Genomic DNA, 14,351 nt, shown 5'->3' with positions numbered 1-14,351 from the left:
ATGCCCCACTGAGGAAGCTCCACTCTCATTTGTCTCTCTTCTCGAGGGAAGAGGGACAGGCTTCTGTGCTCGGTAGCACACAGAAGGATCTCGCGGAAGTGTTTGAGGGGTGTTTATCTTTCATATGCTTCAGTGGCTGATGAGAGTGTTTTGCTGATTGAGGATGCTTTGTCTCTTGCATCCTCAGGATCAGCAGACAGTGCTTTATATAACATTTTGAGTGATGTGCGGATTTGTGTTCAATCGAGCTTTTTGAAATTTAATCACACACACAACTTTTGTGTTGTTTGTTTGGGTGACAGAGCTTCATAGTGAGCGCATCCTTTCAAACTGCAGAGTATGGCAGACCACTTTTACATTTAAGCCTCCACTCTCTAAAGTCTCAGGTCAAGCTTTTTAGGTCACCTCACCATTGGTGAGATCCGTTATAAATTCAGTGACCTCTGCTCCCTATAGAAAGGAATAAAGGGGGTTGATGGAGCTGGAGAGGTATGCCTCTCATTAGGAACCCACATTTCCTGTTTAAAGTTGTTGGTTCCAAGCCTTTTAGTGGCCTTGGTAGGCCTCTAGGAATTTGGAGGCCTCTTTGAGGCTTATAGCTTGAGTGTTGGCCGTAGGGAATGCTGTCACTGACAGCCTATTGACCTGTGACCCGTAGGGGGAGTGATCCTGGCATTTCAGTTGAAATAGCTTTTTCTGACATTTGTGCCAGCCATTCTTTTGCATGCACTCCCCTCAGCATGGCGGTGTGGGTATATCATTCCCCATAGTGTTTCGACGCAGTGCAAGTTCCCTTTCGAAAGGGAACGTTTCAGGTTACACATGTAACCATGGTCCCCTGAGAACAGGGAACGAGACACTGCATCTCCTTGCCTCAGGACTGCTGAACAGTCCCTAGACGAAAAGTGGATGACTTGTTCTCTAGGCACCCCTTATGTGCATTCGGGTCGCATTAGTAGTGATGTCATAGGCTGTTGCCTGCCAGTATGATTGCTGTGATTTGATAAGAGTTTCAGACACCGGTTCAAGAGGAGGCATTCCCCATAGCGCTATGACACAGTGTCTCGTTCCCTGTTCTCAGGGAGCCATGGTTGCATACGAAACATGATACGTTTTCTTAAGCTTAAAGACCAAAAGTGACATGAACACTCACCTGTAGTGAATCAGAGCAGATCTTCTTCATCTCCTCTTTCTCTCTTTCATATTCCTCTCTCCACTCCACTTGTCTTCTCTTTAGCTCATCTTCATGAAGTTGTTCAAGGAGTTTCAATTCTTCTTCAAAAGTCTTCAATTGATCTTCTCTCAAGTTTATTTCTTCTTTCAGTCTCTTTTCTAAATCCTCTAGTTTTCCTTGTCTTTCTCTTTCTATTCTCTCTTTCTCTCTGATTATTTCCTCCATTTCACTCTTCAGTCTCAGAATCTGTTCATCAGCAATCTGCTTTTCTCTCTCTCTCCTTTTCTCATCTTCTTCTTTTCTGATCTTTTCCTCTAGTTTCTGTTTCTCCAATTCCTCTTGTTCTCTCTTAATTTTGCGCATCTGTTCCTCTCTCTCCTCTTTGTGTTTCATTTTTTGTGTTTTATATTGTTCTTCCCTTTCATTAAACTCTTCTTCTCTTCTCTTTCTCTCTGTATCATTATTCTGTCTTTCATCCTCTATTTTCTTCATTAGTCTCTCTATTTCTGTAATGTATTCAGTTTTAAGGGTTTCTTTTTCTTTCTTCACATTCTCTTTTTCTTGCCTAATTGTTTTAATTTCATTTTTAAACATCTCTTGTTCTCTTTTTGTGTTCTCCCTCATCTCTCTCTCTTGCTCCTCTTTGTCATTCATTTCTCTTTTTTGTCTTTCTTCTCTCTCTCTGAATTCTTCTTCTCTCCTCTTTCTCTCTTTGTCATGATTCTTTCGCTCTTCCTCCATCATCATCATCATTTTCACTTTCTCTTCTTCATGTTTGTTCATCAGTTCTTCTCTTTCTCTGTTCAGTTTCTCCATCATCATCTTCATCTTGTTTTTTTCTGCTTCCTGTTTAGATTGAAGATCTTCTTTCTCTCTTTCCATTCTCTCTTTCTCTTCTTTCAGTCTCTGATTAAATTCATCACAAACTCTCTGTTCTTTTTCTCTTCTTTTCTCATCCTCTTCCTCTCTTCTTGTCTTTTCCTGTAGTTTCTGTTTCTCCCATTCTTCACATTCTCTCTTCATCTCCTCACGGATCTCTCTTTCTTTCTCCTCTTTCTCTTTTATTAATGTTTTATATTGTTCTTCTCTTTCTGCATATTCTTTTTCTATTTTCTTTCTCTCTTTTTCATGATCCTCTATTTCATGTTTAAATGTCTCTCGCTCTCGTCTCATCTCGTCTCGTATCTCTCTCTGATGTTTCTCTTGTTCTCTTATTTCTCTTTTAAATTCATCTTCTCTTATTTTCCTCTCTTTGTCATGATTCTGTCTTTCTTCCTTCATCATCATTTTCATTCTCTCTTTCTCTTCTTCTAGTTTCTTCATCTCCTCTTCCTTTTCTCTGACTCTGTCCATCAGGATCTTCATCTGTTGTTCTTGTTTCTCTCTTTCCATCTGTCTGAACATCTTACATGAGTAGAAACTCCCTCCGTTCGCTGTCACCATGTTGTCTATCTTCTCCAGTAGATCAGTCACCTGTTTTCGGTCTCCAGTCTGATTATTATTGAACACATGGAATCTGTTTCCACATGCTTCAATCAGATTCATCAAAGGAGATCCAGGTTCTCCCAGAAACTGTTCAATGGTTTTGTCCTTCAGATCATCTCCTCTGGTGAAGAGTACCATGGTGTACATTAGAGATTTCTCACCGAACGTCTCTTGGATGATCTTCACTGATTTTGCTTCTTCTTTAGTGAATCGTCCCAGTGGAATCAGTAGGAGAAACACATGTGGTCCAGGCAGGATCATGGAGATGCAGTGGCTGATTTCTCTCTGGATCTCCTCATTAGTAAGTTCAGTATCAAACAGTCCTGGAGTGTCGATCACAGTAACGTGTCGACCATTAATTTCAGATGATTCTCTCCGACTCTCTTTAGTAACTGACTTATGAGATGTTTCTGCTGTAAATGCATCATTTCCTAAGATTGTGTTTCCGGTTGCACTTTTCCCAACTCCAGTTTTTCCCAGTAGCACAATCCTCAGGTCATCTTCACTCTCTGTTAAACCTGTACAAGAGAAAACGCACCAGGGTTAATGCAAACATCACAGATGTTTAATGAAGTCTAGTGAAATTTTCATCAGTAATCATCACAACTTGCTCTTAACATGTGAGTAAATAAGCGCAGTGACGGGAGATCACCTGAGACTCTGGTCATCCAGCCAGAAAGAGTGAAGGATGAAGATGGCATAGAGTGAAAACTCACTAGACCAGCAACGTCTTTGATAACTGCTTTTTTATAATGACTTTTCAATTAGGAAAATATATTAGAGATGGAAGAACATAACTAAGGCATTACACTGACTTTGACTAGATTAACTCTGCATATTTACCCCAAGGCGTTATTTACCTGATCTTAACCTTTTTTAACATTATTTAATTTATGTGTCATCTTTCAAGTCAAATTCTTGCATTTTATCAATAAATTCAAATATAATAAAACACTGTATGGCTGTAACAATCAATTAATTTAATGTATGAGATTTTTTTTATCATATAAAAATAGGAATTGTTGGGAAAAGTGCACTTATAATTCTAAACATGAATCTAAACCACCAGTAGGTAGCAGCAAGTCACTTACTGAGAGATTCATATTTCAACCGATTCATTCAAAATGCTGAATCATTAAGTAAACTTCAAAGTCAAAGCCTGCTTTATTGTCAATTCTACCACATATACAGTACATACATACATAGAATTGAAATTGCGTAACTCTCAGACCCTTGGTGCATACAGTTAACACTAAACACTAACAGTAGACATAACAATACAAATAAATACAGTTTAAATATATGTAAATACAAACTATACAGATATACAAATGAGGATATTTATAAAAGAAATAAAGTGCAGATATAATAATAATATGTGTAGTGCAAAACGAGCTTATTCAGTCTGTTAAAGTGATAAAGAGCTCAGGGAACAGTCTTTAAATCAGAGTGTCAGAAGAGGTAGTTTGCAGACAATGCTGGATGAGGTAGTGATCAATCCAATGCTGCACAAAGTGACTGGTGCGAGTCACAGTTTGTAAGTGGGAGGAGGTGGAAAGTTCCGATGTATGTGGGGTAAAAGAAGGGGGGCGGGGGGGGGGGTCAGGTCTGGAGGGAGTTAAGCTAGCGCCATACCACACAGTGATGCAGCTAGTCAGAATGTTCTCGATGGTGCCTCTGTAGAAGGTGCACATGATGGGGGCCAGGGCTCTGGCTCTTCTCAGTTTGCGGAGGAAGTAGAGATGCTGCTGTGCTTTCTTGGCCAGTGCTGCAGTGTTGCTAGTCCAGGAGAGGTCCTCTGTGATGTGCATACCCAGGAACTTCATGCTGCTCACGCTCTCCACAGTCGCACTGTTGATGGACAGAGGAGCATGCTGTGTGCGCACTCTCAAAATCTACTGATCCCACCTTTAAATTATTTTAATGCACGACGTGAAGGCAAAGAACTGCCCAACGTGAAGTGCATTAAAATCATTGGTCCCACTTTATATTAAGTGGCCTTAACTACTATGTACTTACAATTAAATTAATCATTTGATACAATGCACTTATTGTGTACATACATGTTTTTACATTGTACTTATATTTTAAAAACACCTGCATGTAATCGCATCTGTAATTAATTTCTGTAATTACATTTATAATTACACTGTTGACCCATCTCTTACACCTAAACCTACCCATACCACCAAAGCTTTCCCTAACCTTACCCGTATCCCACATCAATAGCAGCAAAAGTGTTTTGCAATTCAGTATGAACCCAATAAGTACATTGTACTTATTTTTTTATGTAACTACATAGTAGTTAAGGCCACTTAATATAAAAGTGGGACCAAATCATTTAATGCAGAGCTAGCCATGGATTATCCTGCTAATAACATAGTCAGTTGCCAGAACTTAAAACATAAAAGCAGTTATTGATATTTGCAGCGCCATATTTGACTGGAAGGGTAAAAATGATTTCCGTCAGTTATGGCTCGTTAAATCTGGCATACTGCCTGCTTTGAATCAGACACAGAAAAAAGTAGCATTTATTTGAGTTCATTATAGAGAGAGAGGAGAGAGATTTGTAGATGAGAGAGAGGGGAGAGAGATGGTGTACCTGCGTCTGTACAGTGATCTCTCCAATAACAACGAAGCTCTGTGTTTAATTACTTAAAGGGATAGTTCACCCAAAAATGAAAATTTAATGTTTAAATTTAGCTTTTTGTAAAAAATGCATTTTCTAAAAAAAAATACAAATACAAACACAAATGATTGCATTGCACATGCTCCCTATTCTACTTACAGAAAAAATAGAACTGGTGCCACGTTCATTCCGTATGTTGAATAGGGAAGGCGTAGGACATACAGCCTAAGCTTTTTGAAGAATATGGAAAGCGGAAGCACGTGCAAGGCGATCATTTGTGTTTGTATTTGTATTTTTCTTAGTAAATGACCGGTTGTCTAGATAAGACCCTTATTCCTCGTCTAGTATCGTTTAAAGCCCTTTGAAGCTGCACTGAAACTGTAATTTTGAACTTCAACCATTTGGAGGCCATTGAAGTCCACTATAAGGAGAATAATCCTGGAATGTTTTCTTTAAAAACCTTAAAGGGGTGGTTCGCTGGCTTTTTCCTAGGCTTGATTGTGTTTTTGGGGCGCAGTTTAACATGTCTTAATGCTTCGTTTTTAAAAAAAAGCCATATTTTTCATATGTTTTACCTTTATTCTACACCTCTGTTTCCACTGTCATTCGAACAGCTCGTTTGACTTCCTGGTTCTATGAAGCCACTCCCTCTGAAATACACAGTGTGCTCAGATTGGTTAGCTGGCCCAGTGTATTGTGATTCGCTGAAGCATCCGGAAACGCCATGCCCCTTACCATTAGTTGTTACATGTGCTTCAGTGGAAATGTAAATAATGGCGTCTATATTGCTGTTTCAAATTAAGCCCGAATCAGACCCAGATGAAGAGGGTCAAGCAGAACCTCTGCAATCGCGGCTTTTAAAGGACGTTTATGAATGGTATTTCATTTTGTATTTGTGTCAAAGTGTTTAGATATGCTGTCACTGCTGTTTGTTAGCTTTCAATATATGGTTTTATCCTGATTAAAGCTTTACTGTAGCCGAATACATGACTGAGTAGTAGCATCTTTGTAAAGGTATCGTTTAATTTATAGCATGAACAACTGTTTTCTATGAACATAGAAGTTGGTTGGTGTTTGTTAGCGTTTGTTGGAGAAGTATGCAATAGAATTTAGCTAACTGGCTAGCGAAGCAAAAACGCGTTGGTCTTTGTTTACGTCCTGGCAACCAAAAAATAGCAACAGAACTATACATTTAAAAGACATGTACAAACAATAAAACGTACTTACAGTTTGGGGCCGATAAACAGCAGCTTCTGCTTTTAAAGTGCAAATCCAGCATTAAACTCGTGTAGATTCTGGACACTGTCTTCAGCGCCGCATCCAGTGTAGAAAACATCACTGATTATTATTATAATGGGTTTTATTATCTTTTGACGCGTTGCTCGCATCTGGTGTACACAACTCTTCCGCTTCCATTATGCTGCGCCACATGGCCTCGCCCACTTTGTTGCGTGTTCCCGGGGGCGTGTTTTGCAGGGTTTATGATGTCACCAACCCGGGAAGAAGCTCGTTGTAGTCCAAACTGGCTGTTTTTGTAGGCATTAAACTGACATAACTTTTAAAAGACAATTTCTCCGTTTGCATTGAACTTTCAGCGCTGTAACTTTGCAGATACTGTTTATGCTCAAGCAGCAACATTCCACACTAACTAAAGTTAAAAAAGTGAAATCGCAATGAACCACCCCTTTAATTTCTTTTCAACCAAAGAAAGAAAGACATGAACATCTTGGATGACATGGGGTGAGTAAATTATCAGGAACATTTTATTTGAAAGTGGACTAATCCTTTAAACTACGCCAGAGCGCGTACACACCTCACGCACCGGATGCCCTGCACAAGGCAGTTGGACATAGTGGTGTATTAGATGCAAAAAATGATATAAATGCTATTCGGTTTCTCGCACAAACCGATCGTTTCGTGTCTTAGGACATCAATGTGTCGTCACGAGCCGCAGGGTTTAATTTGGATTTGTCTGTGCATGTTTTTTTGACTCTTATAGATTGAGTTCCCATCGACATGCATTATACGACTGACGTGAGTCTCTCAAAGAGTAGTGTGAGCCTCAATACCGCGTGACCTTGTTACATTATCATTCGCCACTTACACCATCTTATAAAATCAGACTCATTCTTGTGTTTCAATGCTTCTCTAGTTATTTCTGTCACTGAAGTTTGAATCAGACTAACTACTTCTCTGGTTGGGCAAGTAAAATTCTCTTTTTCTTACCCCCTTCAAAAAAATCCACTTGTCCCAGACAAGCAGACAAGTCTTAATATCTAGAGTGTTAATAGCAGATGATGCACTACTTCCAAGTGACATTCTTCAAACAAAGAGAATTGCAACACCTTTCACAAATTACACGTTCTCTTTCATGGGAACATCGACGCTGCGTTGATACACATTGGGATCACCTCTGCGTGATTAAATATTATATATACAGGTGCTGGTCATATAATTAGAATATCATCAAAAAGTTGATTTATTTCAATAATTCCATTCAAAAAGTGAAACTTGCATATTATATTCATTCATTACACACAGACTGATATATTTCAAATGTTTATTTCTTTTAATTTTGATGATTATAACTGACAACTAAGGAAAAATACAGTTGGTCCATAAAGTTGGTCAGCAGCAGGAAGCATGAAGTGCTCTAAAACTTCCTGGTATACGGCTGCGTTGACCTTGGACCTCAGAAAACACAGTGGACCACCACCAGCAGATGACATGGCACCCCAAACCATCACTAACTGTGGAAACTTTACACTGGACCTCAAGCAACGTGGATTGTGTGCCTCTCCTCTCTCCCTCCAGACTCTGGGACCCTGATTTCCAAAGGAAATGCAAAATTTACTTTCATCAGAGAACATAACTTTGGACCACTCAGCAGCAGTCCAGTCCTTTTTGTCTTTAGCCCAGGCGAGACGCTTCTGACGCTGTCTGTTGTTCAAGAGTGGCTTGACACAAGGAATGCAACAGCTGAAACCCATGTCTTGCATACGTCTGTGCGTAGTGGTTCTTGAAGCACTGACTCCAGCTGCAGTCCACTCTTTGTGAATCTCCCCCACATTTTTGAATGGGTTTTGTTTCACACTCCTCTCCAGGGTGCGGTTATCCCTATTGCTTGTACACTTTTTTTCTACCACATCTTTTCCTTCTCTTCACCTCTCTATTAATGTGCTTGGACACAGAGCTCTGTGAACAGCCAGCCTCTTTTGCAATGACCTTTTGTGTCTTGCCCTCCTTGTGCAAGGTGTCAATGGTCGTCTTTTGGACAACTGTCAAGTCAGCAGTCTTCCCCATGATTGTGTAGCCTACAGAACTACACTGAGAGACCATTTAAAGGCCTTTGCAGGTGTTTTGAGTTAATTAGCTGATTAGAGTGTGGCACCAGGTGTCTTTAATATTAAACTATTTCACAATATTCTAATTTTCTGAGATACTGAATTTGGGATTTTCCTTAGTTGTCAGTTATAATCATCAAAATTAAAAGAAATAAACATTTGAAATATATAAGTCTGTATGTAATGAATGAATATAATATACAAGTTTCACTTTTTGAATGGAATTAGTGAAATAAATTAACTTTTTGATGATATTCTAATTATATGACCAGCACCTGTATATATAAAATAAACTATAATGGCGAGCACACAGCAGTTCAGACCGCGTGCTTTTTCCTACACGCGTTACTTCACGGGTGGGAATACACACGAGCTCTTTGTTGTTTGTATGGGAGTGGAGTATGTCAAGGCAGCCCTCGAGGGGGTTGCCTGCATGCATTGTGATAAGTTTAATATAAAACCTCTTCACTCCCGCCATGTGCTCTTTGAGGAGGGTGCCGCGGCTCGCGTTCCTCGTGGTTGGGTACCGCTTCTGCCGAGGCAAAGCGGCGGCTCAGATCATGGGGTTCACAGATGAATCTGGCAGAGGGGTTAGAGATGGGCGCTGCTCTTTCTCTGCCCTTATCTGCCAGGTTCAGTGCCTTTTCCCAGGTGGAAGCACGCTCTGCGGTTTCTTCCCCCCGGGTTGAGGCACCGGTACTTCATATGTCCAGCTCTGAGGAGGTGGATATTGTGATATCGATCTGAGGACTCGCCACCTCACACACATATCGTGTTTTTCAAAATCACAATTACAATAAAACAATTACAATAAAAACACCACTATGTCCAACTGCCCTGCACATCCGGCTAGTGAGGTCAAAAAACGCGCTCTGATGACGGAAGTGATCTCTTGCGCTTATACTTCAATGAGTGCGAGACATCACTTCCGTTGTCAGAGCGCGGTCAGACCTCACTAGCCGGATGTGGAGGGCAGTTGGACATAGTGGTGTATTAGAGGTAAAAAATGATATAAATACTGTTTGGTTTTTCGCACAAACCGATCGTTTCGTGTCTTAGGACATTAATGTGCCATCACGAGCCACAGGGTGTAATTTGGATTTGTCTGTGCATGTTTTTTTTACTCTCAGAGATGGTGTTACCATTTCAATGGATCATACGGCTGACAGACTGCAACGGTTGGAGTTAAAAATCATCATTTGCGTTCTACTGAAGAAACAAATTCACCTACATCTTGGATGCCCAGGGGGTAAGCAGATAAAAATCAAATTTTCATTTTTGGATGAACTATCCCTTTAACTCACTATCATGCATTGTCCAACACATTTCTTCTCCCTCTTTGCGTCTCGGCCATTTTCGCCGCTGCTACAGAAACTCTTAAGCATCTTAAAAGTCCTCGTCCATACTCCTAACAATTTTGGACCTTAAGACCTCTTTTAAGGGTTAAGATGTTTTACTTTTTTCTTTACTAGGAACTTTACTTAAATTTTAAGAGGAAATTACCCACATTTCTAAGAATTTTCCTAGAATTTTGTCTCTAGGAACAACTCTCATCAAGTGTTTACATGTCCTCTTGCTCAGATTACAAAAGGAATGAACCACCCTTTACAATTTTCATTGGATTTGGCCGATTCCATCCAATTGACATGATCACATATGATTTTTTTTTTTTTTTTTTTTAATTCTGATTGTGCTTCTATTCTTATTATGATCGGATTATTAGGGTCCATGTAAACGCACTCACTGTCTCACTGCTCCAGAGTAGCTTTGTGATTGACCAAAATGATCAGCTTGAATATTCTAGGCATCTGCTTTTCCTGTGGAAAACTTGACTTTTAACCTTGTTTTTGTGTAGTCAGAATACCTGGGATTTTGGGATTTCAAGCTGTATAGTTAAAGACCCGAGCTGATTTTGTGGTCATTACCTGGTGACAGTAAATGTGTCTCTAGTGAATGAATTTTCTTCTTCATCTCTTCAAATTGCAGCAGTTTTTTCATCTGTGCCTCAATAAATGTCTCTGTGGAGAAAAACTCTCCTCTGTTTTCTTTCACCATCTTCTCAATGTTCTCCATCAATGTGGACACTTGTGTGTTAGGACCAAAGAAATGATGTCGTCCTCCAAAACTCTCAATGACAGACTGTGTTTCTTCATTGAGTTCTGCTGTCTGATGCTCTGAATTCTGCATTATGAGGATCATCATGTGTTTGTTGATTTTTGAGCTGAATATCCTTTTGATTGCCTCCATTTCTGCTTTGTCTTCATTGGTCAGTGGAGCATCAGGAATAATGAGGAGGAAAACATGAACTCCAGGATCACAGAGAAACAGACAGCTGAGAGTCTCACGCATCACTTCCTCCTCTGAGAGACGAGTGTTGAACAGAGCTGGAAGCTCCACCAGACTGATCTGACGTCCATGAAGCTCCATGTCTGATCTTCTGTCTGTCTGCTGCAGGATCAGCTCTGATATGGAGGATTTTAATGTCCCATCACTTCCACACACAACCAGATTCAGCTTTACATTATCTGAAACTGATAGAAGAAGGAAGTTTAACAAAACCTTGAATTTATCACTAGAAACATTAAATATCATCACACTCACATTTTTTCATGCCTTGTTGTTTCATTGAAGCTTCATTTTCAGCACAATCCAGGTGTCGTCCCTTATTCATTTTCACAATGTCCTCAAACGCCTGCAGAAGATCATCAGGAGAGCAGGTTGTCTGAAGACTTAAGTGTCTGTTGAAGCATTTCTGAATGATTTTCTGTAGGATGTCATTGGTTTCAGTGGACTCTTGTGTGGTGAGCACCATGGTGTGTTGATAAACCCGCTCAGAGAAAGAGTCCAGCACCTTCTCCACACACTCTTGATCTTCTGCTGAACACTGATCATGTTTGAGGAGCAGAACGATCACATGAGGTCCTGGATCAGACAGATTCACACACTCTCTCACTGTCTGTGTGAACTGATCATCTGAGATGTTTGTCTGGAGCAGCTGAGGACTGTTGATGGCTATCACATGTCTGTCCTTCAATCTTCCTCCGACTCTCTCTACAACATCTGGAGGAGCTTCACTGTCAAACGCTGCTCGTCCCAACAGGAAGTTTCCCACTTTACTGTTTTCTGACACACTCTTCCCCAGAAGAACAATCCTCAGATTCACTGAAACAAAGCACACATGTGATATAAAGAATAGTCAACAGAAGCAGACATATTTGAGGTTCAGTTTTGCACTTATGTTTCAGTGTTTTTGGCCATTTTTCAGTGTAAATTGCCCATAATTTCTACACACTCTTTATCATTTCATATATTTGTTCATCTATAATAGGGGTGTACTATCCTGCTCCTGGAGGGCAACTGTCCAGCAAAGTTTAGCTCCAACCCCAATTAAACATACCTGAACCAGCTAATCAAGGCTCTTAGGCATACTAGAAACTTTCAGGCGTGTGTTGTGGTAAGTTGGAGCTAAACTCTGCAGGAAAGTAGCCCCGCAGGACCGAGTTTGGACACCCCTGATCTATACTCAAACTTACTCAAAGGAGGTGGGCTTAGGCTCTCTTCTCTCCTACAATCAGGATTCTGGAAAGCAGTCACTGTATAAAAACAAATCATTATATTTGACTCCATAACAGTAACATTTTTTCAATCAGCAATATTATTCAAAGTGGAAGTACAGCAAAATCCCCAGTGTTAAATTAACACTGCTCTGTTAATGTGGGAACCACCAGCAAAGTTAACACTGAAGCACTGTTAGAGTTAATGAGATAATTAAGTGAGTAAATGAATGAATTAAGCATTATTGAAGACGCCTGATGAAAAATGAACAGAATTACTGGCTATGTTTACATGCAACCAAATAATCTGTTAGTAATCATATTGATGGCTCAGTTGGACTGAAATGCTTTCATGTAAATGCATTAATCGATCAGACTGATCTCAATCCGAATGAAATTTTGATTGGATTGAAAGGGATGCTTTGTTCCTTTTCTAATACGATTGAGTGTGCATGTAAACACTTGTTCATATTAAAAACCGCTGCACTTGTGCAATGATGTAGAAATAGTGTAATGACGTATGACGCGTAGAACGAGCTTTTCCTCCTGTTGAATTAAGTGAATAAACTGTCATATAAACAAGTGTCCTGTCATTCTAAAATTCTCATGAGTCCTTGTTTCAGATTCTCATCCATAGACAACTTGTTTTGGGCACAGGCAGGGGCATTTTTATAAGTGATAAATATAAACAGCTAGGCACCATGGTTCATATGCTCATTGTCACCAAATTATGACCAGAAATGGATAAATATTAAGTCTGTCATTTAAAACAAATAAACAACCAATGTAGGAGAATGGTTAGTGGGAAACACTGTATATTCGTGCCATGTGTGCAAATCAAAAAATCAATTCTGATTTGAAGCTTGTGACATAAACCCGCACACCACCCTTTCACTTTATTTAGTGCTCATATAAACACTACATTTAGATTCATCAATCGGAATTAATTCAGTCCAATTGAAACAAAAAATGTGCATGTAAACATAGCTACTAAAGAAAGGAGAAACAGTGTTGTTTCTCTGAACAAATGAAAAGATAAGAGCTAATTTTCACTGAAAATGCAATTAAGAATTTGTCTCGAGACTTCATCAGATATTATATATATATCTCCATTTATAATAATCTATAATCGATAATAAATATCTTCACGTAAATAAAGTGCTTCAAGAAATTTGAATTCTGTAATAGAATCCCAGTCATTTGAAAACCTGTGTTGTCTGTGTTTATCACCTGTGCTGGACATGTTTAGATGCAGATCATCTTCTGTAACTCCTGACATCTTGTAAGAGATTCTTCACAGTCCTGAGACTCTCTTCATTTCATGAGGCTCAAACATTGATCAAACTTTCAGGTTGAATTCACTGTATGAGCCTTTAGACAAAACCATCTGCTGAAGCATAAATGTAAATTGTTTGATGGGACAGTGGGGAATGACATCTAATGTTAAAACATACATTTATAATGTAAGCTCCCTTTAAATACTGTGCTCAGTTCAAGAATTGAGGCTGCATGAAATAGGAAAAAATTACATTGCTATATTTTGTTTTTCTGCATTATATATTGCGATGTGAAAACTTCACCAGATGACTTGAACAGCTCTATTTGCAAGGAATTGATCATTCTAGAATGATTGGGGTGATTTTGTAAGATGAACAGTGATTTATGTTTTTCAGGTAAGTCTAACTTAACATTGCAGATCCTGCAAGCCATATAATAAATGTGATTTTATATTTTTTATTTGAAAGAATTTAAATTGCAGTTCCATGTCTAACCTTTTATTGTTTACCAGGTCAAGTTTGATATGGGATTTAAAAAGTATAATTGGGATAAGTGTTTTTAAGGGATAATAATTTTTACAGATGGTAACCTAAATACACTGTTGAAGATGCTTACATCTAGCATGTGCAAAACATGAATTCATTAGCTGCGTCCCAACTCAAAGGCTGGATCCTTCAAGGGCGCATTTAAAGGCTGATTGCGTCACCACAACATGACGAAAGCTGTCCCAATTCAAAGGCTCCTTCAAATGCAGCCTCAAAATTAATATATGATTATTATTACAAATTTATATATATATATACACAGGTGCTGGTCATATAATTAGAATATCATCAAAAAGTTGATTTATTTCACTAATTCCATTCAAAAAGTGAAACTTGTATATT

The 14,351-nt window shown here is 39.1% G+C and overlaps 1 protein-coding gene across 3 annotated transcripts in view; it reads right to left on the bottom strand.

The window, feature by feature from the left end:
- LOC127509843 (repetitive organellar protein-like) overlaps positions 1-14,351 on the bottom strand; it is a 41,531-nt gene that overhangs the window by 2,651 nt on the left and 24,529 nt on the right. Inside the window, exons 2-6 of one of the 3 annotated variants that reach the window (XM_051888962.1) lie at positions 13,417-13,576; positions 12,166-12,225; positions 11,234-11,794; positions 10,558-11,163; positions 1,154-3,177 (exon numbers count right to left, since the gene is read on the bottom strand). In XM_051888962.1, the coding sequence (XP_051744922.1) occupies positions 1,154-3,177; positions 10,558-11,163; positions 11,234-11,794; positions 12,166-12,225; positions 13,417-13,465 (3,300 nt within the window). In that variant the 5' untranslated portion in view covers positions 13,466-13,576. The remainder of the gene's footprint in view (positions 1-1,153; positions 3,178-10,557; positions 11,164-11,233; positions 11,795-12,165; positions 12,226-13,416; positions 13,577-14,351) is intronic. The other 2 variants (XM_051888963.1, XM_051888964.1) reach the window with 2 other exon arrangements.

Source organism: Ctenopharyngodon idella, chromosome 3 (genome assembly GCF_019924925.1).
Source record: "Ctenopharyngodon idella isolate HZGC_01 chromosome 3, HZGC01, whole genome shotgun sequence".
Lineage (NCBI taxonomy): Eukaryota > Metazoa > Chordata > Actinopteri > Cypriniformes > Xenocyprididae > Ctenopharyngodon > Ctenopharyngodon idella.
Note: the sequence above shows the minus strand (reverse complement) of the source record. Positions and strands in the feature narration are given on the sequence as shown.